This window comes from Echeneis naucrates, chromosome 1 (genome assembly GCF_900963305.1).
Source record: "Echeneis naucrates chromosome 1, fEcheNa1.1, whole genome shotgun sequence".
Lineage (NCBI taxonomy): Eukaryota > Metazoa > Chordata > Actinopteri > Carangiformes > Echeneidae > Echeneis > Echeneis naucrates.
Window position 1 is genome coordinate 2,978,809 of NC_042511.1, and position 22,719 is coordinate 3,001,527.

At 45.3% G+C, this 22,719-nt stretch overlaps 1 protein-coding gene and 2 non-coding genes across 3 annotated transcripts; 2 read left to right on the top strand and 1 right to left on the bottom strand.

Annotated features, from left to right (window-relative positions):
- On the bottom strand, positions 1 to 72 carry trnac-gca (transfer RNA cysteine (anticodon GCA)). Its single transcript has one exon. It is a non-coding gene; the product is annotated as a tRNA-Cys (tRNA).
- A 3,218-nt stretch (positions 73 to 3,290) lies between these two features.
- On the top strand, positions 3,291 to 3,362 carry trnac-gca (transfer RNA cysteine (anticodon GCA)). The gene has a single exon. It is a non-coding gene; the product is annotated as a tRNA-Cys (tRNA).
- Positions 3,363 to 8,785: 5,423 nt separating this feature from the next.
- pdgfba (platelet-derived growth factor beta polypeptide a) lies at positions 8,786 to 21,515 on the top strand. Its single transcript, XM_029512840.1, has 7 exons — positions 8,786 to 9,250; positions 15,100 to 15,202; positions 16,829 to 16,894; positions 17,046 to 17,242; positions 18,052 to 19,090; positions 20,325 to 20,460; positions 20,576 to 21,515. The coding sequence occupies exons 1-6, from the start codon at positions 9,179 to 9,181 to the stop codon at positions 20,450 to 20,452; spliced, it is 1,605 nt and encodes a 534-aa protein (XP_029368700.1). The 5' UTR covers positions 8,786 to 9,178; the 3' UTR covers positions 20,453 to 20,460; positions 20,576 to 21,515.
- The last annotated feature ends 1,204 nt before the right edge of the window (positions 21,516 to 22,719 follow it).

A 22,719-nucleotide genomic window follows, 5' to 3' on the forward strand; every position in this document is an offset into this window, starting at 1 on the left:
AGGGGGCACCCAGAATTGAACTGAGGACCTCTTGATCTGCAGTCAAATGCTCTACCACCGAGCTATACACCCACATGTGAATGCACGCTGTTAAGACCCAATGATACATCAGAAATACTTTTTGTGGGAACACAAAATCTCAACAACACACAAGAATCTCTTGACCTGCTACGACTGAGTCCCTATCAGCAAAACTATGATGACATCGGCTCAAAAGTATGACGGTACGAACATCTGCAGCAGATCCACGAGATATCTGCCCATCACTGATGCTGAGATATTTCATTAAGGGGTGAAAAATATCACTTCATGTTGGTGCAAGAGGAAAGGTCAAGAGGTCACCCACTGTGGAAACTGGCATGTGAGGATAATCACCGTTGCTTAGTCCAGCATAGTGGAAACATCCGCTGTGAACCAATTAAAAAGGCCCTGATTGTCCTGCTGAGAGAAGTTTAGTGGCAGAGCTTTTGTTTCAGAAACAGCGAGAGTGTTTTCGTTGTCATAATATTCAGGGGGGCCGACAGAAGGCAAACCATCACTGGACTGCGGTGAAAACCTGCTGTTCTGAACCCACTGAGGTTGGAGAAGGAAGCCGGAGGGGGACGGCCAAAGAGAGGTGGATGAAAAAAGGAGGGAGGGCAAGAGGCGAGTCTGGTGGAAGAGCAGGAGGAGAAATGTGGAGGACGGAGAAAAAACAGGAATAATATCAGGAGGATGTGGAGGATGATCAGCCTCCTGTGCTGGAAACTGCGAGCGGGTCATAATGTCAGCTGCTGTGGATAAAAGCGTTCATTACACGGTACATATAAGTCAGCAGGGATCACTGTGATGTTGTCCAGTCATGCTGTCATGTGTTTATAACTAATCAAGTCATGTAAAGGCAAAGAACAACTGCATCCGCTGTTGCCATGTTAATAAGGAAAAAACGTCTGCTGCCATTCTTCCTGTTTTTTCCCTGCGGCCAAGAGGTCCAGTTAGCACATGACCTGGACTGGGGGGAAACCAGAAACACAAACACACGCTCACAGAACATACCAGTGATATGAAATGTCACATTACCGTAGATGTTGCATATGGGCTGTAGACGCCGCAGCTATTCGGGGTTAAAGAGGACGGTCGGTCTGGTCCAGCCCGTGCTGTCACTGGATCTGTGCAGCGGGTCTGTTAAAAAGAACACGCAAATTAAAGGGTTCATATGAAGTAGCTGTTCATTTTGACATGTGGTGTATTATATTTATGTTTCCTGCTGCACACTCTCTGTAATGTGTATTAAAGTCAGTCTTTTTCGAGTGGTTTTTCAATTTTAAGTTCACATTATTCTTTTTTTCACTGCGTACTCTGTCACTTAAATTCTTTCCGATGGACGTCAACTCCCTCAAAGCTCTCATTGGCTTTGCATTTGCATTCATTCAAGTGCCATCGATCACTTGAGTATCTCCATTTCCTGCTGCTTTAAACCTCTTCTCTCTGAACCAGCTCCACAACATTATCACAGCGCTAGTTGCCAGTTACTTTACAAAGCATAAGCAAAATACATGACGATCTTATAATTACAAATAGTAGGCTTCCTTGCACTGACACGAACGGCAGCCGATGGCTGAGGTTTTACACCCTGATGGACGGCGGTGGTGTTGCGTAGCTGAGATGTGTGACTGTGCATGTGTGAGCCAGCTTGTACACTCATTCATCTCTTCCTGTGTGGAATAAAAGGTGGTCCTCCGTGTTCCCCCCTCCTGAAGCTGGTGACAGCCATGTTCCACAGCTGCTCCACGCTCGCTGCCTCATTGTGCCGTTTGTATATTTAGCTGCTCTGTTCCGCTTCCTCTGCTGTTTACGTTGGGAAAGCACACAACAATATCGCCATGATTCTGCCCTCCTTCCCTCCCTCCATCTCTCCCTCCCTTTTCCTCTTCGCTCAGCATCCCTCCCCCTTTTCCTCCCCTCACGCCTTCCCTCCTGACTCAGTGCTCCTTCATTTGCTTTCCATCTCATCAAAGCTTTCTTTGAGAAAGAAACTGCGAGGTGATTCACAGAGCCACAACAATGCCAATGGGCGGCCATGTTTTTCCGGGTTACACATAAAATTTGATGAACGCCAGTTCAAATACAATATGAGGCCCAAAATGGGATATGAGGAGGGAAACTGCCACATAGTATTTATACTCCCAGTTTCTTCCTTCTGCTTAACTCTTCTTGGTTCCGGCCTAATTATTCTATTGTGTACTTCAGGGTGCAGCACAATTCATGTTTTCCAATGAACACGTTAGCCGTTGTATGTAGTTCCATAATGTTGACACTATAATAAATAAATCAGACACCCTATTTGTATGAGTAAAACTTATTTGATCCATGTTTACTGAGCTTACCTTTACAGAACTTGGTGGAGTATATTATTAGTGGATATCTAAGGATTAACTGAATCAGGCAGTGCTGCACTTTGCTCTTATGATGATAGTAATGTTCCTCTCTGTTTTTTTTTTTTGTTTCGTTGTCTTTTTGTTTCCGCCACTCAGTTCGTCCCACAATCATGTGCTCTTCATGAATTTATTACCCTTTCCATGTAGAGGCCAGCTGTATCACAGACACCGGCTGTTCAGTGTCAGCGTCCCCAAACTCTGAATCTGCGGGGGTGTCTGCATTTCGTAGCTGGTAATCATCAAAGAATTTCAGCGGTGAAAAAAAAAAAAAAAAAGAGTAGAACGCCTTGTATTCATCAATGTGCCGCCTCAGATTGCCTACATGACTGAGGGAAGTGCACAAAGGTTCAATCACTGTCTGCATCAAAATCCTGGTAGGCAGTGTTCAAATGCCTTATTGGTGGAAATAACGCACTGCAGAAACTGCAGGAAAATTGTGATGACTTAAAACTCCTTCTCAAAATCCCAAAAGAATGGCACCAAATCAAGAGGAGGTCGCCTTTCGCTCCGAAAACAGTTTTGCTGACTTAGTTTATTTAGTCAGTCCAGCATCAAACTTGGTACCTTCGCTCAGCAGCATCCGTCTCCAGGGTCGGAAAGCAGCTGTCTCTCGTCTCTCGTCTCTATTGCGCCTTTTCTTCGACTACAGTCGGATTGCCAATCAGCAAGCCCTGGCCCGTTGGATCACTCGTAGGCTCCGGTCTGCGCGGAGGGCACAGGATAACTGTAATTATAACCTTTTATATTTTAAAGACAATGATTGCTACATTGCTTGTCGTGCAACAATCACCACCCTGAACTCACGGCAGAAAGAAAAAAAGAAAATTGGCAGCGGAGAAAATGTATAAACAGCCTTGGAAAGGGCCTCCGTGTGGGGGTATAGCTCAGCGGTAGAGCATTTGACTGCAGATCAACAGGTCCCCAGTTCAACTCTGGGTGCCCCCTCTTTAGCTTTCAGCTCTTATCTGATGGCATGGATAAATACACAACAGTCAGGGACCATGACAACTGGAAGTGATTTCATGAATCCAGCAGCATCGAAACAAAGCTTAATGATGTTACTTCATAATTCTGACAAAGCACAGCTGGTCTTCAGCGTCCAGCACTGAGCGGCGGGGCCGGACAATTTCAGCCAGATCTCATTTTGAGGAAGCATGACGTAAACTTCCTCTCCGCTCATTTGATCAACACTTTTGTCCCCAGCAAGTCACAACAACTGCACCGACCTCCAAAAGAGCAAAAACTGGTCACAAGTCTTCCAATCACAACAACAACAAGAAAAAAAAAAAACACATCCTAACATTTCACCGGTTTAAGTTGTTTTTGTTGGTTTTAAGAGATTATGGGTAAGAAATTTTAAATAAAAAATGACTTATTAGATATAAATAAAATAAAATATTATTGAACTTTTTTTGGGGGGGGGTGGGAGTTAATGAGGGACTCAGCTCAGGTCCTACAGACACAATGAGAGGCGAGTGTGTCACCCCTGTTTGAACTCTGGTTGCGAGTGCAGCGGCTGTTTGCCTCATCCTGCGACAGGCGGCGGTGTCAGAGGAAGCTGGCAAGAGCACAGGAGGAAAAGAAATTCACTCTATTAATTAGATCAGGATGTTGGACAGAAGGCTCATTAACACCGTCGCACAGACGCACACGCAAGGCGAGGTTTGAAAAGGAATGTGATGTATCCAGAAGGGAGAGAGTCAAAACAGAGAAATTCATCGGTGATGAATGACACACCTGAAACAGACAGACAGTCAGCCAACACAAGACACTCCTCCACCTAACTAAACGTGACTGTCTGATTACTTTAATTACTTCTGTGCTGGCTGTCTAGTCGGGGGGGAAATTGTTTGGATTCTGGATCACATTAAGCCATTACCTCTGCTCGTCATCTTAACACACTAACTAAATCAGTAAATGAGTTTAAAAACACACAAAGTGATCCGAATTCACGCTGGGATTGAGTCACATTCATTTGTCCAACTTTGTTTAAATTAAAGGCTCAGGTTCTGGAGCCTCACACCGCGAACAGCCTGGTGTCATGACACCAGGTTGTTCTGACTTCTGGTTTAACGCCAAACCCAGAGCTGATAAGTCCAGCTGTGTTTAATTGAAGGTCGCAACGCTGGATTTCCTGCAGCAAAGATAAAACCAAACAACAGCCAGTTCCCGTCCTGGAGGTTGGCTACGATTTCTTAAACTCCTGCCGTAGTAGCATATAAATGCCCGTGTGTCATCCAAACGCAAAGCTGCGGCTCTTCTATATCCTACCAAAAGGGGAACTTGTGCAATTCTAAGCACTGAGGTCAGTTTATTATCATCATGAATGCAGCTCATATTGCAAAAACATTTATGTAATGTCTTTTGTGGCCATGCAGTCTGAGAAACTGGTGACATCACCAGGGATTGGCTCAGATATAGACAGTGTAAAGTTAGAACATAAATACTAATTATGTTAGTTAGTTAAATAGGTATCCAGCCTTTTCCCACAGTTAAGATAGTGGAAGTCCATGTTGCTTTGGATTTCTTTCTTTTTATCCTTTTCGTCTTGAACTAAAGCAAAAGTAGGCTGTTATTCACCCCAAAAACCTTTTTCATGAATGTTTTTCTGAGACACACAGCCGACGTTAGCATTAACAGCCACTTACCTTAAACTTTATAGTTCATCGTCAGACTTTAACGACACAGACTGTGTCCTCTGATCTGCCCAGTAATGCACCCAGCTCAACTCTGGGTGCCCCCTTTGCTCCCACTGCAGTTTAATCTTTGAGGAACAACAATTTAGCAGAAATAGGACGAAACAGTTGAGACTGTGTCACCCTCAGAGCTGAGTCAGAATAACTGCACAGTATGCAGAGATCATCGTCTCCAAAGATACAGCCTGTGAAGAAACGTCACAGCTTTTCTTTTTGGACAACAACGCAGTAGGTTTTATGAATCAGGATGCAGGTGACAACAGAAAATGTTCATATTATTATAGTCACACGACAATAGTGGATTCATTCACGCGATGTGTTTTGTGTTTATGTCAACAGCTGATGTTTTGTGTCTCGTATTGAGTCAGGGGAAATTTAAAATTAATTACCTGATGAAAACGGCTTTGCGGTTGTGTGGCCTGCACGCTTCCCCCGGCTTTGCGATGACACAAAAATAGAGACGCACACCTGCGAGTCGCCGCGCCGCAGACAGCTGTGCAAGCTGTGAATGCGCTCCAAATGATTTCACCTGCTCAAACACACACAGACACGAGTGCAGCACATCTCCTTCCTCTCTGACATACTGGGAATTCCACGTTGAGGACCGAGAGCGACCAACACTGTCAACCTGATATGCTTTCAAGTTGTCGCGCACGCGGACACACACATGCTGTTCATGCACACCGAGGTCATTATCGAGATGATACTTCATCCTGTCAGTGATAGTCCGTCAGTCACCCTGCAGTCTGTGCACAAAGGGAAAAGGTCAGCGTTTAGCAGTATACTTACATGGTTGTGTGTGTTTTCCAGGAATAGCCACCCAGAGATGCCTGCTTCCTCTGTCTTCCTGCTGCAGGGATGAAGAATCTACTGTGATCCCCCCCCCCCCCCCCCCCATCCAACTGTGACCCCAAAATGAAACACTGAGCTTCCTGGAGAACCGTCGCTGCCGTCCTCTGGAAATGTGAGCGCCAAAATATAATTAAGAGCCACAGAGCCGACTCCCACAGGCCGGTAAAGACGGCGCTGTTTTCAAATTCCTCTAACCAGAAAACACTTCATCGCTTCATCAAAATGTCACATCACTGAGCAGTTGTGGACAAGACGTGATCCAGAAAGCCCCCACAAGCATTTTTTGAAAGTCTAATGACACCAACTACACTTTTAGGCCTTCAAAGGGTTGATATCTTAACCCGCCATCTCCAGCACGATGGCCGCAATTTGTTTCCGACATCAGTCACGGTTTTTGCAATCCAAACAGCTTCTGAACGCAGATGTGAAACACTCGATAAGGATCAGCTTTTTGGATTCACGTTCACAACGCAGACTCCAAAATCCTCAGTGAGGATGGATAAATGTTTTAGACCCGTCTTTAATGATTTTCAAAGCACACTGTCGGTTTGGCTCTTTGGATTTCCTACATGGCTGCCTGAATGTGTCTGAGTTTTGAAAGACAAAAGGGATTTTCCTCTGGGCGTCAGGCGGGGTTCACTTCTGCCTGCATGACTGAAGCAGTAAACGGTTATTCGATGTGAGTGAAAAAAGCAGCCGTGGGATTGTCCAAACTTTTTTTTTTTTTTTTTTTTTGGGGTCTTCTTTGTATTTGTTCTGTTTGCCAACTGGTGTCCTTCAATCCACACAATAATCCAAGAAGATTACAGCCGATGCTCAGAGGTTTTCTGGAAAACCATTTGCCCCAGCTGTGGCTCATGACTTCACAAACTGAGCTGAATTTACTGATGATGTAATACACTTTAGAGGGAGAGAAACAACAACACACAAAATGGATTTAGGCACACAGCATCCATTTAAAGTTCTGAGTATGCCCGGTAACATTATAATCCAATAAACATACTGAATCTTTTGCATTGTTCATATTTTAAGGTGCAATCCTGTAAACACAACGATCAAAATGATTGATGCTGATGATGAAATGAGAGTTCTAACTTGATCTCTGTCTGTAGATTTTTTTATAGAAATAAAAGTTAAAACACATCACAAGCTGTGGCTGCTGATTTCCACTTTGGAGTTGCAGGAAACCGAAAAGATTTATTAAAATAAGTCAGATGGCTGAGGCACCAATTCTGTGAATCTGTGGGTCCGGCGGCGGGGCCACAATAAACCCGAGACCTGAGATCAGTTAATGCATTAATCCTTCTGTAAGCGCCGTGTCAGCCACTGTCAGTTACAGACTCACAAACAAGCTGTTTTGGTTAAAACAACACCTGGGTGGGCGGGGCCTAAGGCTACGATCCAGAATTCCTCAATGAGGGAGTTATTGTAGACGTGCCATTCATCCTTCTTCTGTCACTTTTCTGTTTCCGGTCTGGTCACAGGAGCTGCTGGAGCCAATCCCAGCTCACTATGGGTGAGGGGGGGGCGGGGTCACCCTGGACAGGTCGCCAGTCCATCACAGGGCCAACACACAGAGACAGACAGAGACCAACAACCACTCACACTCACACTCAGACCTACGGACACTTTAGAGTCAGCAGTTAACCCAAACATGATGTCTTTGGACGGTGGAAGGAAACCCACACAGGCACAGAGAGAACATACAAACTCTGAACTGAAAGGCCCCAGGCCGGGAACAGAACCCACAACCTTCTTGTTGTGGGACAACAGCAACACATTTTATTTGTCTTGGGAAATAGACAAACATGTATACCTGACATTTGCTCCATGACATATAGGAAAGGGAAGTTAAATAATATCAGAGCACATAATTTCCCCTTTAAGGGCTCCCGTGGGCCCTCAAGTCTCCATGCTACTAATAAGGAGGTGCTAAGCCAACCCTTCAAGAGGAGATGGAGGCCCCTGGAGCAAAGTTAAGGATCACAGTCAAGTTGGACGACTGAGAATTAAGACCTCCGATAAGAAACTTTCAAAATAAAACCCAACAACTATTGGCAGCACTCATGTCAGTGTATTACTGAAATACTCTGCAGGACATCTCTGTCCCTATAAGCCACATGTCCACGTTGTGCAGTAACTTTCTGGTATCACGTGTGACCTTTTTATGACGCACGGTCGTTTCTGGCTTGTGGATCCAGTCCAGTCATGCCAAGCTCACACTGTGCTCTTATTTTGAAAGCAGTAACTCGCTGTGCTTCCTGTCTGAGCGCGGATTCCTTCATCCGACTTGATGGCAGAAACTTGAGGGAGCCCCCCCCCCCCCCCCCCGGTTCCTATTTGGAAAGGCTGCTCGCCGCCTCAAACGCAGCCAGAGAGGAGAAGCGCAAGAGGCGAGACCGGGCCGATCCTGCGGAGCCGCGGAGCGAAGTGACGCCGGAGGAAGGAGCCGGGCTGACGGGCAGGCAGCGTGTCAGAGAGCCGCTCACATCGGACAGATGCAGTCCTGCAGTCATGTGAAAAGAGAACAATCTGACTTTTGCAGCGGAGTTTCCAGAGAATTACGCACGAAGCGCAGCTCCAACTTTTACGCACGGTGCTCTGGAGTTGTTTGGGTTCACTTATGACCATTTTTACTTAACACAGTTAACACAGATTTTAGCAGGAGCTCCCCGTCTGATCTCTCAGAAGTGGAATTTGTCAGAAAAGTAAACGCATCGAGCACCTGTGACTCATTTTTTATCTTTTATTTTTGATATCTCGCGTTTGGAGACTTTTTTTTTTTTTTTTTTTTTTTTTTTTTTGGAATCACAGCGGGAGGTCACTGACAATCAGCCTCCCCCCTCCCCCCGCCGCTCCTCAGACTGGCACACCGGGATTTGTCATTGCAGCCTGCGTTACGCACCTGTCCCAGTGAGTTTTGAGAAACAGCAGCATGGACAGAGTCAGACGTCTCGGCTCTGCGTGAGTCACCGAGAGCAGAGACTTGGACGAGCGGCGCTTGAGGGGGGCAGTGACACCGTTTATTTATTTATTTATTTATTTATTCATTCTGGAGGTGTGTGCGGCGGTGGGGGTCCCGGATATTTAACAGCGCGTGCTGTGCAAAGGCACACCACACCGGGGGACGAGGCTCGGTGCAGGCGGGGGATTGGACGCCGCGGTGCTAAATGCCCAGCCGGTCGCTTGCGGCTCCTCAGGCTGGGCGGCAACATGAGGTCCTGGGTCCTGCTGCTGCTGCTGGCTGCGCTCTCTGCGGCCCGTCTGCGGCTCGGCAGCGCTGAGGTAAGACCGGGATGTGCCGGTGAACACACCGCATGACCTCCAGTCTGTGGTGGGGGGGGGTGAACAGGCTCTTAATGTCACGTATGTAATGTCTTAAAGGCAAACACAGGACTAAGCAGCAAGCAGAGATTAAATATTTCACTCCATTTTTTTTTTATGTGGTAACTCATTTATATTGAAATGCTTGTTTGGAAAAAAAAGATGCCAGCGTGTCTAGGAGAGTGTAGTTTGGGCCCTTCACCACTGTTTGTTTTTCTGTCCCCTGGGTTCCAACTAGTATGAATAAATGCTGTGTTCTCTGGAGGAAGCGCCGTAAAGATTGAATTTCACTGAAAACAGCAGTAAAAAAAAAAAAAAAAAAAGGCTGCTAGTTCAAGTTGTGACTCAGAGACAGTGACAGTTCCAACCTGAGTGCTGAATGAATTATCTGACAGCGTGAGCTTCAGCCTGTCCAGCTTTCCACTCTTGTGACACTGCGGTTTGGACTGTGCCTGCATCTCTGCAGCTCCTTTTCATGGCTGAGAGTCTCCTGAAGTGTTGCATGGAAGAGAGAGAGAGAGAGATCCTGGAAGGGGGGGGGGGGGGGGGGGGGGGGGGGGGGGGGGGTGAGGCAGGGCCTTGGCTGGTGGCCTGACAGCAGGAGTTAACCTGCAGCAGGAGTGAGAATCCACTCATCATCGGCCCAGCTGCTGTTTTCACTGTCACACCACGGCACGGACGTCCTCTTGTCGCTCCACCAACTAAATCGTTTTCTCTCTCAAACACAATCTTATCTCGTGTTTCCAGCGGTCACCTGTTTTTTCAGCGAGCGGCCAGCAATCACAAACTCTCAGGTGGCCAAATAAACCGTTAAAGAGAGAGAGAGGGAGAGAAACGACTGCACATCAGTACCAACTGAGAGGCATCTCACGGCAAAAATATTTGTTGTAAAGCCCTCAATATTTAATCGAATCATCCTCTTCTTCTGCTCCTCTTTTTCCACTTCAGCACCTCGTCTTGTAATGAATACATAAAGTATTTAGTAAGCTTTTATTTTCTCCGTCCTGTCCCCTCTCATGCACTTGTTGGTCATGTGGAGGAGCCGTCAGGTGACCTCTGCAGATCCAGTAAGAGCTCTCTTACATTTCAGGGACTGAAACTTCTCCGTTCTGTTTGGGAAAATATCTCACTGGTTCAGAAACTGTCCGTAGCAGACAGGACATGAAGCTTGGGCTCACACAAACAACATCAAGCCGGGGCCGAGGGATTCAAGGCCGTGCGCCAACATCATGCACGTCTGCCTTCACCCCTTTATGGCTGCGTGTTGGAGCTCAAGCTGTTTCAAGACAGAGCAGCCGGCTTACATATGCAGATATACCGAGTTCTCATCCTGACACGAAGGACTCACTGACCGAGCTCTTCCTGACATTCACGAAAATTACACTTCCTCGAAAGGCAACTTCAACTTCGAGGTTCGTCTGGATGGTTGACTGGATGGTTGACAGGTGACGGGAGGATCACATCAGTCCAACAGCATCCTCAGTGCTTCATGTGTGTTCAGACGAAGGTGGCCGTCAGTGTGTGACACCGTGGGGTCGACGTGCAGCCACACTCCAATCCTCATCCTGTCACAACGTTTGGAGGCCTTAGTTCTGCCACATCTGTCTTTGGAGAGGTCTTTGCACAAGGGCACACAGGCGCGCGCACACACACACACACACATACACAAAGGTTGAATAATTTAAAAGAGAAAGATCATTTTCTATTTACTGTGCTTCTGCTGTGTCGCTACGTAATCCAGTCAAACCCTGCTGGTTATACAATTTGCAAAAACACGCACACACACACGGATGAACGTGCACACAAACTCACACACACACACAGAATTGTTACGGTTCATTTTCAAATCCATTTAAACTGGAGTCAAACATACAAAAGCATTCACACATGAGGTCAGCCCTCAACTTTTTCATCATCTGCTGTTCGAATCACAATTGTTACAACTACACACATACACACAATGACCCACACCACCCACAGACTATGAACAGGTTGTTGTCAGACTATTGTCTCTGCGGGCGAGCTGGGATGATTTGCTGCTGCCTGGCTTGATCCATTTTACATAAGAACAACAACTAATCTGCCGGGGATTTCACGGACTTTGTGTGCAGTGTGTGTACTCGTGTGCGTGCACACATCTGGGTGCATTGGGCGGGTAGAGCTGCTTTTTGTGCTGGTGGACATATGTGCATGTGTTTTGGTGTGAGCACAACGAGGGGCGGGGTCAAGCATCTGTGCGTGCATGTGTCTGACACAAAAGCGCAGCAGGATGAATGCTAAATGCTAAATGCTAAATGGATTTGTGGATCGAGGTCACCACATTTTTTTTTAAAACAATTCACAAGACGAGAAGAAAAAATGATAAATCATGTATAGCTTGTTTTGGATCGTGTGAAGGTTGGATGGCGGTCCAGGTGGGCCAGGCTTTGAGCATTGATAAGGGCAATGACTGTTTTTGTTGTGACATCACAATGTTACAGAAGTCCTAATGGCTTGTTTGCGTTGCTGCGATGATGAGAAGTCTTTATTTTTCAGTTTTAAGAGAGAATCTAGACCTGCTTTATAATCAAAGCGACCTCCACATAAGGACCCTTAAAATATGTGCACAAAACATTAAAATTAATCCTGGAATTAATATAATTTCCAACTTTATTTCAAGTTAAGTTGCCTTAAATACTTCTGCATGAGCCGGAGCTATGATGAAGCTAACAGTATCAGCTAGCACAAAATATCACAAAGGTTGAGCTACTTTTCCTAAAAAAAAAACCCCAAAAACGCTCAGTTTCAGTTACTACTTGTAGTAGAATGGGACTTTAAAACAACGAAGAAGAAGTCCGATCTGCAACTAACGACCACTTTCACTGTCAGTTCATCCATGAAATATCTTTTAGCTTTTTAGTACTTTATTCATCAATTTATAAAACACAAGAAGTTGCTCAGAAAGGCCGACTGAGATGTTCATTCCCCCATCAAAGTAAAGTCATTTGACACGTTCTTTCGAGGCGGACGTGTTCACTGCCTTGCTCAAAGACACTCCTCTTATTTTCATCTCGTCTCCTCTTTTCACTCCTCCTCCACTTCTTTTGTCTTTCCATCCATCACCTGTACCCTCGTCTCTGCTGCTCTTGTCTGTATCTACTTCATGCGACAGTCTGTTGGCCGCCTGCCACGTCTCTGACAAAAAGGAGGCATATGTTGTGACAGCCTGATGTGATTGTGCGTCACTCGTCGCACACTTTTATTCCATCCATGTTTTTGTGTGTGTTTACTTTTTCTCCACGGAGTCCCCACCCCTGTTTGATTGCATGCTTGCATATGTGTCATGAGTGTGTGTGTATATATGTGTGTGTGTGCTCTGGCCCCATAATTACATTCCATTACACTTCACCTTTCTCCTGAAACATTCCATACAATCTCTTTGCCTTCCAGGCTTCCTCCAAGGCCTTGTGCAGAGTGTGTGTGTGTGTTTTAATGTGCATAGCCTGCCTGTCACATCATGACATCCTATCAGACTGTCTTCTCTCCCGCTGTGTGAGATATCAAAAAAAAAAGTTCCCAAACACCACAGAGCAGAAAATGTGTTTACAGGCTGCTCGGTCAGTAAAAAACAACAACATGGACCTATTTTTGTGTCTTTGCTTGTGTATGTAACACACCAAACAGGGAACCTAGTGTCAGATTAATTCTAGCCAATTGAGCTGTTCAACTCAAACCCCTATTATTAGGTTGTTGTACAATTTTTAGCCACTGGTTTGTTGTTTGTTCCTGTCAGGAACCATTTCCTCTGACTCTCTATGTTTGAGCATGCATGTGTGTGTTGGCGATTAACACTGGGACCATAATGATAGCCTGTTGCAGAGTGAAAACTGTAACTGTGTGTGTGTGTGTGTGTGTGTGTGTGTGTGTGTGTGTGTGTGTTCACAGGAGAACAAGTGTCTGTGTGAGCCTCTCTGGACAAATTGGGCTGACAGTTAAGTGGTTAAGCATCTGTGTGTGAACTGGAAAAGAGGGGGCGAGTGTGTGTGTGTGTGTGTTTGCTTAACTAGGTCAGCCAATGGCTTGTGAAAGTCATCCAGGTGTCCTGAGCCACCGCCGCCCACAAAGCAGACAGACAGAAAGAGAGTGGAGTGAAGGAGAGAGGCAGAAAATAATCCTGCAGCAAAGATCTATCTATCGGATTTAGTAAAAAAAATAAATAAATCTATAGCTGATGAACATAATCAGGAAGAAAAAAAATCCAGAATATGATCAACTGTGGTCCTCTGAAGACACACTGAACTGTACGTAATGTATTAATCCTGTTTTATGGACATTCAGTTAAAAAAAAAAAACAATAACTGATAAATCCAGAACATCCGTAAATTCATTCATTCATTCATTTTCTGTCGCTACATAGGCCACGCTAACGTTAGCACCGACAGCTGTTTATACACAAATCTAGAAGGAAACTGCCAATAACACCAACGTTAACTCGTATAAATGAATCAATGGGATCATCCAAAGTGTCCAACTCTGTTATCGTGCAAGAAGTTTCATGAGAACTTTGAAGAAACCGCGAGGAAATTATTCTGCATTGAACTGTGATTCATCTGAATCGTTGTGTTTGTGAGTGTTTTAGAGATCTGGATACTTTTTCTTCGGTCTTTAGGGAGTCGAGCACTTTTGAGGAGCAGCATGTTTACTTGGATGATACCGTAAACACATTACGTCCATAAGTCATTAATTTTGTATCGCGATCGAAGCGAAGATGATCTTCACTTCTTTCTCACAGAATCTCAGAGAGTCCACCAGAAATATTTTCATCTCGTATTCTTAACACTCCTTAATTTGTTTTGGCATCTTTCTGGTATGCGAGTCCATCGTTGGATATAGTGTCATCTTACAGCCAAGCAAAGCAAAATCTGACACACAAACCTCAGTAATCTGCTTTTGATCTCCATAAAGAAACCACAGGAGTCTCCCTAAAAACAGCCAGACCGAATCCGTAATGACTTCCTGTGACGGCATTCATGAAAAGTTCATTAAATATCACATTCCTTCTCTTTTCTTGGATGATAATTAAAATTTATTTCGCAACCCAGTTAAATAATAACATATTCATCAAGTGTTGTGTTGCATAAGATGCAGATGCACTCCCATTTTGGAAAAGTAAAAAAAAAAAAACAAACAAAAAATTAAAATATCAAACATAAAACATTTGGTACTGATGTACTGGACTGAAAGAGAGTAAACGGGCGAGATACATAGAGTGAAAGAGAATGAGAGAGAGAGAGAGGATCATTTCCTGTCTTACGCTGCGAGCCACTGTGGTGTTTGTGGGCAAACAGACAAGGAGAGAGTGACAACAGCAGCAACAAACAACAATCACAACCTTCATTTCCTCTGCAGGAGGAAGTGAAACTGGAGCAGGAGCTGACTGGAGACGGAGAACTGAGATGTCACACATCATCTCTCTCTCTCTCTCTCTCTCCCTTTATTAACACTCTTTTCTAAGCCAACGTGTTATATTGTGTACGTACAGCAGTGAGTTTTTTCCTCTCCCTAAATAAGACTGATATTTGAATGCTACATGTTTTTCTTTTCTGACTTTACGAGTTAACTGGGTTCACTAGAAGGGATATTGAAAGCTGTACTGTGTTTTCAAACATGCTGGAAGTGTCATTTGAACTTTGGCAAATGAAGGATGCTTTACTCAGCAAACAACCAGAACTGGGACTCGGCTGTTAATTCATAAATGTTAAGTGTAATTAAATCCAAAGTGCTGTTTGCGTTCTTGGCAGACACTTATGGCGGTCCGTCTGTGTCCACAGGGTGATCCTCTCCCTTCGTCGCTGGTCGACCTGGTGAGGAACTCCCCCATCTCCTCTGTGGACGACCTGAAGCTGCTGCTGCAGCAGGAGACCGATGCAATAGGTATCAACAACTACCACACACACACACACACACACACACACACAAATAACACAGACACAGAGGAGGTGTGTATGTGTGTGTGTGTGTCTAGAGGCCTGAGGAGACAGGAATGCAGTAAGAGAGAGTATCAGCATAAATGCCAAGCACCATGTTAAGGCAATATTTACCCGAGACTGCCGCAAGACTGATGAACCAGCTTGATGTGTGTTTGTGTATGAGAGAGAGAGAGAGAGAGAGAGAGAGAGAGAGAGATAGATAGACAGAGAGTAGCTGTGACCTTGGTGTGTGTGTGTCTCACAGTGTGTCTGACACACACACACAAACAGAGTAAAACTTCCAGCACAAGGTCAGTGCATTGTTCTGCTGCTCTGGATTCCTCTCCAGGTTATGAAATATGGATGTGTGTGTGTTTGTGACAAAAACAGACCCCCCCCCCCCCAATCCCATCCCATCCCGTCCCCAACCCCCAAAAACAAACTCAGACATTTGCGCTTGTGGCTCGACGGGTAATTACAAAATTCATTATGATCTTATCCTCCTGAGAATCCAAGTCACACATACATATGTTAATAGATGATCCTCTGATCAGCATAACGCACAAATAACATGGTGACATAAGAGAGGCCAGATTCAGGAAGCAGCACGAGGAAATGACTCAAAGTTTATCATTTTTAAACTGAAGCCTGAGCTTTTGGGGCTTTTTACAGACTCAACACAACATTTTTTTTTTTTTTTTTCATGAAAATAATATCTGTGTTCAGACTTATTTTTTAACTTTATATTTTTAGACAGAGTAGCATTCTCCAACTGAAATGTCTCAGTAACTGCCGTGAACTTTGTTGAAGCTACTTAAGATGAAGAGGGGAAAAAAGCTTCCAAAATAAATATACATAAAAAATAGTCATTTAGTCAAACGACTGAATACCTGCACAGACAAATTATGTTTCCCATCTGGCTCGTAGTTGAACATGACCAGTGTTACACCTGGTTGGTATGTTAGCAGCGTTAGCACGTTAGCTTCCTCCGACTGGACAGGATTAGATCAACGAGCATCAATTCATAAAAGAGGAAGAACATTTAGATGCAGATAAGTTCACAATAAGGAAATCCTCTTTCTGCAGACAGATAATAAGAGTGAACACGCAGCTACATAACATCTTATACATCTGTGCATCACATGCACACACACAGTGACCAAAAGCAATCCACACCAGGGTTATTATTAGGACCAGGACGCTGCTAAGAGTATGAAATGACGACATTTGAAAACACACACACACACACACACACACACTCTCACAGATCCACACAGGAGTTATATTTAACAACTCATATCTCTCCTCAACATTATTCTTGACATCAGCAAGACGAATTGAGGCAGAAAATAGCCTAATTGTTTTAGTGGGAGGAGAGAAAAAATGGCTTCCTTTGTGCAGTGAACAATGAGCTCGGCTGAAAACTCCTCGAACAGCCTCGTATGTTTTACAGCTTTCTGTTGTCGCTCGTAAAAGTGCTGGTTCTATTTTTTTTTTTTCTGAAAAGCTGACTTTACGAAACGTCTAATTCTGGTTTCGTGACAAGCTCTCCCTTCATTTCTCCCCCCTGCTTCCCCATGTTTTTCTGTAGAAGAGGAAGAAGATGAGCATGATATTCCCACGAATCACAGCCACAGCCGATACTCCAGAAGTCTTGGTAGGTTTCCACATCTATTTGTGCCCATTCCGGTCTATTTGTGTCTTTTTCTTCCATCTGCCTTTCATCTCTCTCTCTCTCTCTCTCTTTTTTTTATTCCCTTCCTGCCAACAACCCAATCTTATCTGTCCTCCCTCTCCTCCTCCAACAGTGGAGGCACAACCTGCACAGCAGGCAGTCTGTAAAGTTCGCACGGAGGTGATGGAGGTGACGAGGTCCATGGTGGACCGCCGCAACGCCAACTTCATGCTGTGGCCGCCGTGTGTGGAGGTGCAGAGGTGTTCGGGCTGCTGCAACACGAGGTTCATGAAGTGTGTGCCCACCGTCACCTCCAGCAGATACCTGCAGGTACGCAGCACCGGCAGTTCATCACTTCCTCACCATCAGATTCTCCTGCCAACTACCAAATGGTGGCCAAAAAAAAAAAAAAGAGATGCTTTATTCATGATCTTCTGGGCAATAAAGAAATATTACGATATATTGACTTATATAATGATTTTATATAGTTCCTCTTTCCAAATAAAAGGATTACTCCACAAATGCACGTGTTTGCTTTCTTGCGAAGTGAGCACTTTCACATCACTAGAACGAGCAGCCAGTTAGCTTTAGCTTTAATCCCAAAACAAGGAGAATCAGCGAGCCCGGCTCCGTCCAAGACAACATTTCAAATCCACTTAACAGCAACTCTGATTATCAGGATATCTCATTTGTTAGCGCACCTGGCCGATAAAGCACAGCTCCCACTCCAAACTCGGAGATTGCTGTGTTGATTAAACAAACAAGATTTAAAAGTGCACAATTTTGAGCTTTTCAGGTGCTACGAACAAACTTACTGCACTCAAACTTTCTGCTTCAAGCGATGTGGTTTCTGTGGAAATTGAACTGCAGAATTCAATTCTATACATGACGTGACTGTGAGCAGGAACACCAACAGCAGTAAATTATCTGATATAGGCAGGTTTTGGCATAGACACCACATTTCACAGACTTATTAGCTTGTCTGGAAACGTCGACAGCCAATCCGATGTCTCCTCTGCCTGTTTCATAACGTGCCTCTCGCCTCACATAGACAGCCACAGTATTTGAAGTTTGAAAGTGTCCTGGAGTTGAGCTTCGCTCAGGTGCTGATGTTTTTTTGTTCTCTTCCTCCTTTCTAGTTGCTAAAGATCCAGTACATTAACAAGCAAGCCAGCTACGAAAACGCAATTATCTCAGTGGAGGATCACGTCAGCTGCCGGTGCCAGCCTGCCTCTTCCTCATCCCTTCCCCATCAGAGCAACCCCAACCCCCTTGCACCTCCACCACAGCAGCCTCCCCCATCCTCCCACCATCCTCTGCCCCTTCCCCGATCCGTTCACCCAGCTCCGCCCAAGACTCACGCCTCCAAGGCCGACCTCCATCGGCATGATGACCTGAAGCACAACCAGCAGCACTACAGCACGTCGGAGGAGCGTGAGCCCGTGGCGAGACAATGGCAGCAGGGCAGCTACACCCAGCTGGTGCACTGGACGCAGCCGAGGGTGCACCAGCCAATCATCGGCGTGCTGGGGTCCGTCAGCAACAGGCCGTCAGAGGCGAGGGCCGAGCACAGCGTATTGGGAGGTACGCATCAGGTCGGGCACGGGAGCGGGTCTGATGGGAGCAGGGAGGAAGGCGGCGTGCACCCAGCACACAGCAGCGGTGAAATGCATCATCCTGATCACGCACAAAGGCAGCACCACCACAGACAGCAGCATCCCCACCGTCACCAAGCACACCATCCACAGCAGTACAGCCACGGAGGGGCGGAAGACGAGGAGCTGAGGGCTCAGTATCGACTCAATGCCCCCCAGTCAGACAGCGCCTCCCCGCCCGCCAGCCCAACCCAGCCGTCCAAATCTGAGCAAAACCCCACCCCTCCTCCAACGACCAATCAGAAAGACTCAGTGACCAGACAGAAAATTACAGAGGTCACACGTCACAAACAGACTGAGACTGAAACTGTCAGTCAGAAAGAAGGAAACGAGAGGGAGGAAAGTGGCTTGGCCAACCACGGGAAGGAAAAAGACTCTAATCTGACCCGAGGAGACGGTCATTTAACGGAGGAGGGGAGGAGACAGAAACTCCTGGAGATGGTACAGGGGGAACCAGATAGAAAGAGCCACCTTCATCCTCATCATCCGCAGCAAAGACCAAAGCCGACAGCATTTAAAACAGGTACTGATCAACCCAAGAGCGGCGTCCAGAGGTTAATTAACTCTGGCGTCTGTCATGCATGCTAACAGCTAACTGCAGCCAGTCTTTTCACTTTCCGACAGTGACTCGTAGCCTCCAATGTGCCCTGAAGACGCAGATGTGCTCATTATATAACCACTTTTCTTGGAAACGTTACAATGGCTGAAGCTTTTCATTTCATTTCATTTCATTTGAACATTCAAAATAATTATCCTTTGTATTCATCTGAAAAGTCTTAACAGAAATGTGAGTAAAACAACCACAGACTAAAAAAGGCCAAAGGTATAGTTGTAGAAACTGGGCCTGTCTTTGTTCAGTACATATGCACTGACATTAGAGGAGCAGAATCTGCAGAAGCCAGAAGGAGGAGTTTGGAAAAATGTGGAAAATGTGGCGCATACTGATACAGGCTGGAGGACTTGTATTACAATTGCTGCCCTTGTTAGATGCAGTGTGGGACAGATTTATGGGGGGGGACCACTATTTCTAAAAACTACACTCCAGCAGTCATGTGTGTGTTTGTAATTTTAGCATTGAATTTATGACAGAAATCCGCATGAGAGCTTTCCAAGCCCGGAAGCAGCTCGCTGTACATGTATGACTAAACACGGAGGCCACATGTGTCCTGCTATTCTTCCTCAAACCCCTGAGAGCTCTGCAGCGATTCCCACCACTTCGTGTTCGACTCAAACCTGCAGGCGGTCACAGGCTTTTGTTACGCAGACTTCAAGGTTATCAGGTGCCCTTCAGAGCCACGACAGGAGCTCCACGCCCTGTTTGTTCTTCTCCGGGGCTGTTTGCCGCCACGACCAAGATGAAACCGTTAATGTTATTCGTCAGTTCCCTGTTTTGTTTGTTCAAAGTATTTGCTTCTTTTTTTTTGGGGGGGGGGGGTTGTTTTTAGCTGTTGGTCCTTCGGTCACAGTGCTGATTTGGTACAAAAACTTTGAAGCACTGACGTTAGCGGTTTTTCCTGATTTTAGCCAACAGAAAGCATCCTTGTGACTGTTACTGTTCACTTTTCATAGTTGTATAACACATCATGTCACACTATCCCGCTGTTGTTCTTAGCTGTTTGAACAGATGCCCTTTGCTGAGGCCAACTTCAACTTATTTATTCTTTTCAGTGAATGTCAATGAGGAAAGATGTGAGCTGTGTTAAAGACACACACATTTTGTGCTGATATATTCTCTACCATCTTTTTGTCTCTGCCAGCCGTCTTTACTGTGGCTCCCGTCTCAGCCTCCGCACGTCGGGCCCCCTTCCGTCCAGCCTCGCCTCGACGCAGGAGGAAACACCGCAAACGCATCAGCAAAGCAGCCATCAGAGCCATGATCATGTAGAGATGCAGGTAAAGGGGAAAGAGCGAGATCATCAAGTATTTGTGAGACTTTGGATCTCAATCAAGCTGCATATAGTGAAATAAAAATGAGGACACACCAACCCTTTTCCTGTTTGTCTTTCAGGTATTGGCAGAACAAACCAAAATACTTTTGGTCAGACACTTTGCTCCAGAGTGGGGAGGAGCAGAGGATTCTTGAATGAGTGAATGCTGAGGAATCAACGGAGGTGATGGAAACTGCTGCCGTTTTTTCGACAGACAGCGTCAAAGAGAGTTACCTTTCAGACTCCAGAGCTGCCGCAGAGCGTCCAGCTTCATGGATTTGACAGAAGTGCAATCTTACGAACTGCTAGGACTCGAAGACACTAACACTGGATTTCATTTGTGTGAACCACAAATCCCATTAACGTGGATGGACGGAAGCTCGTCAGATGCCTAAAGCTAGACTGGCGGTCTGGTTCTTACGGTTGGCGGCCATTGATTGGCTACTTTAACATTTTGGGCTTCTGGCTCAACTACTGATTGGTCACCCAGACTAAGACTTGGACTAAGAAGTTGCTGTTTTGGGGCCTAATGTGGAGCTCAAGTTGAAACTGGAGACGTGCAGAACTGGATTTCTACACTGGGATGTTAACTGGAAACTAGAGAGAGCAGCTCAGGCCTCAATGCCAAACATTACTGTTATTCTACCATGTCTGAATCTAACCTTATCTAACACTGGAGTAGCCAAACACTGATCATACCACACTGACTTTAGAGAAGTGCTCTGCCGTGTACTGTAGCTTGATGTACTGGAAAAATATCGATAACCTGCTCATTTTTGTACTTCTGCCAGATCAAAATGGAATAACAACCAAATGCCTGCCTAGATAACATGCTATGAATATCCACATTAAAGCAAGTCTTAATGACCTGGCTTCTAGAGATTGCTGTGAGCCAGTTATAGCCAACACTGTATGTATAAATGCTTTTAGAAAACGATATCTGGGGGGGGAAAGAAAAACTTTATTTCTTAACTTATTTAAAAAAAAAAAAAAAGGAGGGTATGAAATCCTCTAACTCAAGTGTAATTATTGTTGCAAACATGTTTCAGATTATTATTATTGGTTGTACAACTGTTACGGTTATGAATGTTATTTTTAATATAAAATAAAAATGTCCAACAAATTACAGGCCACTTTAAGTCGTCTCCTTTTCTGTTCCCCATTTTTGTGTTTCTGAGCGTGTGCATTTCAAAGACAACTGTGTGTTTGTCCGTGCACACGCACTCATACGGCGTATCAGTCTGCTAACATTTGGCCCCTACGACTGCAGGTCCTGCAGCTCTGTCACGCAAGGCAAGGTAGGGGTCACCAGAAACACCCGGTCGCTATAGCAACTCGCAGACGGACACGTCAACAGAGGAGTATCGTATGTTGAAAGAGAGACGGGGGGGGGGGGGCAGAAGGGGGAGGAGGGGGGGTGTCAGTCCAGGAATGGGCAGAAGATGAACGGCAGAGGGCCCGGTTAGAGGCCAAGTGAGATGAAACATCACAGCTCAGTGAGAAGAGCAGAAAGGCAGCAGGGACAGTAAAATGTTAAATAAAAAGGAATTTAGCTGCATAAAATGTATGAAGATAGAGAAAATAAGCAGAGAGCAAGACAGAGCTGTCATTATTATAAAAAAAAAGGGAGGGAGCCGGGGTTTCCCCTGCAGAGCTAATTCGGTCAGCAGATTCTTCTGTTTCAGAACGATGAGTCAGCGTGTACTTCACCAGGCCTCCAGGTATGTAAACACACATAAACACACAAATTAAACCTGTGTGATGGCACATTAAGGGAAGCCAGAGTTCAAATACGAATGGAGAAAAAAAAAGGAATCCTTTCCCCAGCTGTCATACCAACAGCAGCTCATCTGCTGCTGTCGGTGATCACGTCAAATATCTGTCGCACTAAAACGACTAAATGTCACTAAGTAAGGGATGCATTTTCCTCAAACAGGTCATTCTGCATCATGAGCACATTTCTACACTTTATTTTTTATTTATTTTTTTTTTTGGCTATGCTACACGCTAAAAGCAAACAACACAAGCTGTCAGAATACACCCAGCCAACGATGCAGCCATGTTCTCCGGGAAGACGCCGATTGGCGTTTCTCCTCCCGTCCTGAGATGCTCTTTGAATAGATTGAGAAAATTCTCCCAGCAAATTTTGCAGACTAAACACTTTTAACATCAACTGGACAGAATCAAAAAACACGCTGTCATCAAGATAAAAATGTGGGGTTTT

What these genes read in the sequence shown, in the direction of transcription:
- pdgfba (XM_029512840.1), top strand. Translation starts at nt 9,179, where the DNA reads ATGAGGTCCTGGGTCCTGCTGCTGCTGCTGGCTGCGCTCTCTGCGGCC. An exon ending in CCTCCAGCAGATACCTGCAG is followed by an intron (nt 17,243 to 18,051) that starts GTACGCAGCACC and finishes CCTCCTTTCTAG; the next exon opens with TTGCTAAAGATCCAGTACAT. An exon ending in GCCGACAGCATTTAAAACAG is followed by an intron (nt 19,091 to 20,324) that starts GTACTGATCAAC and finishes TGTCTCTGCCAG; the next exon opens with CCGTCTTTACTGTGGCTCCC.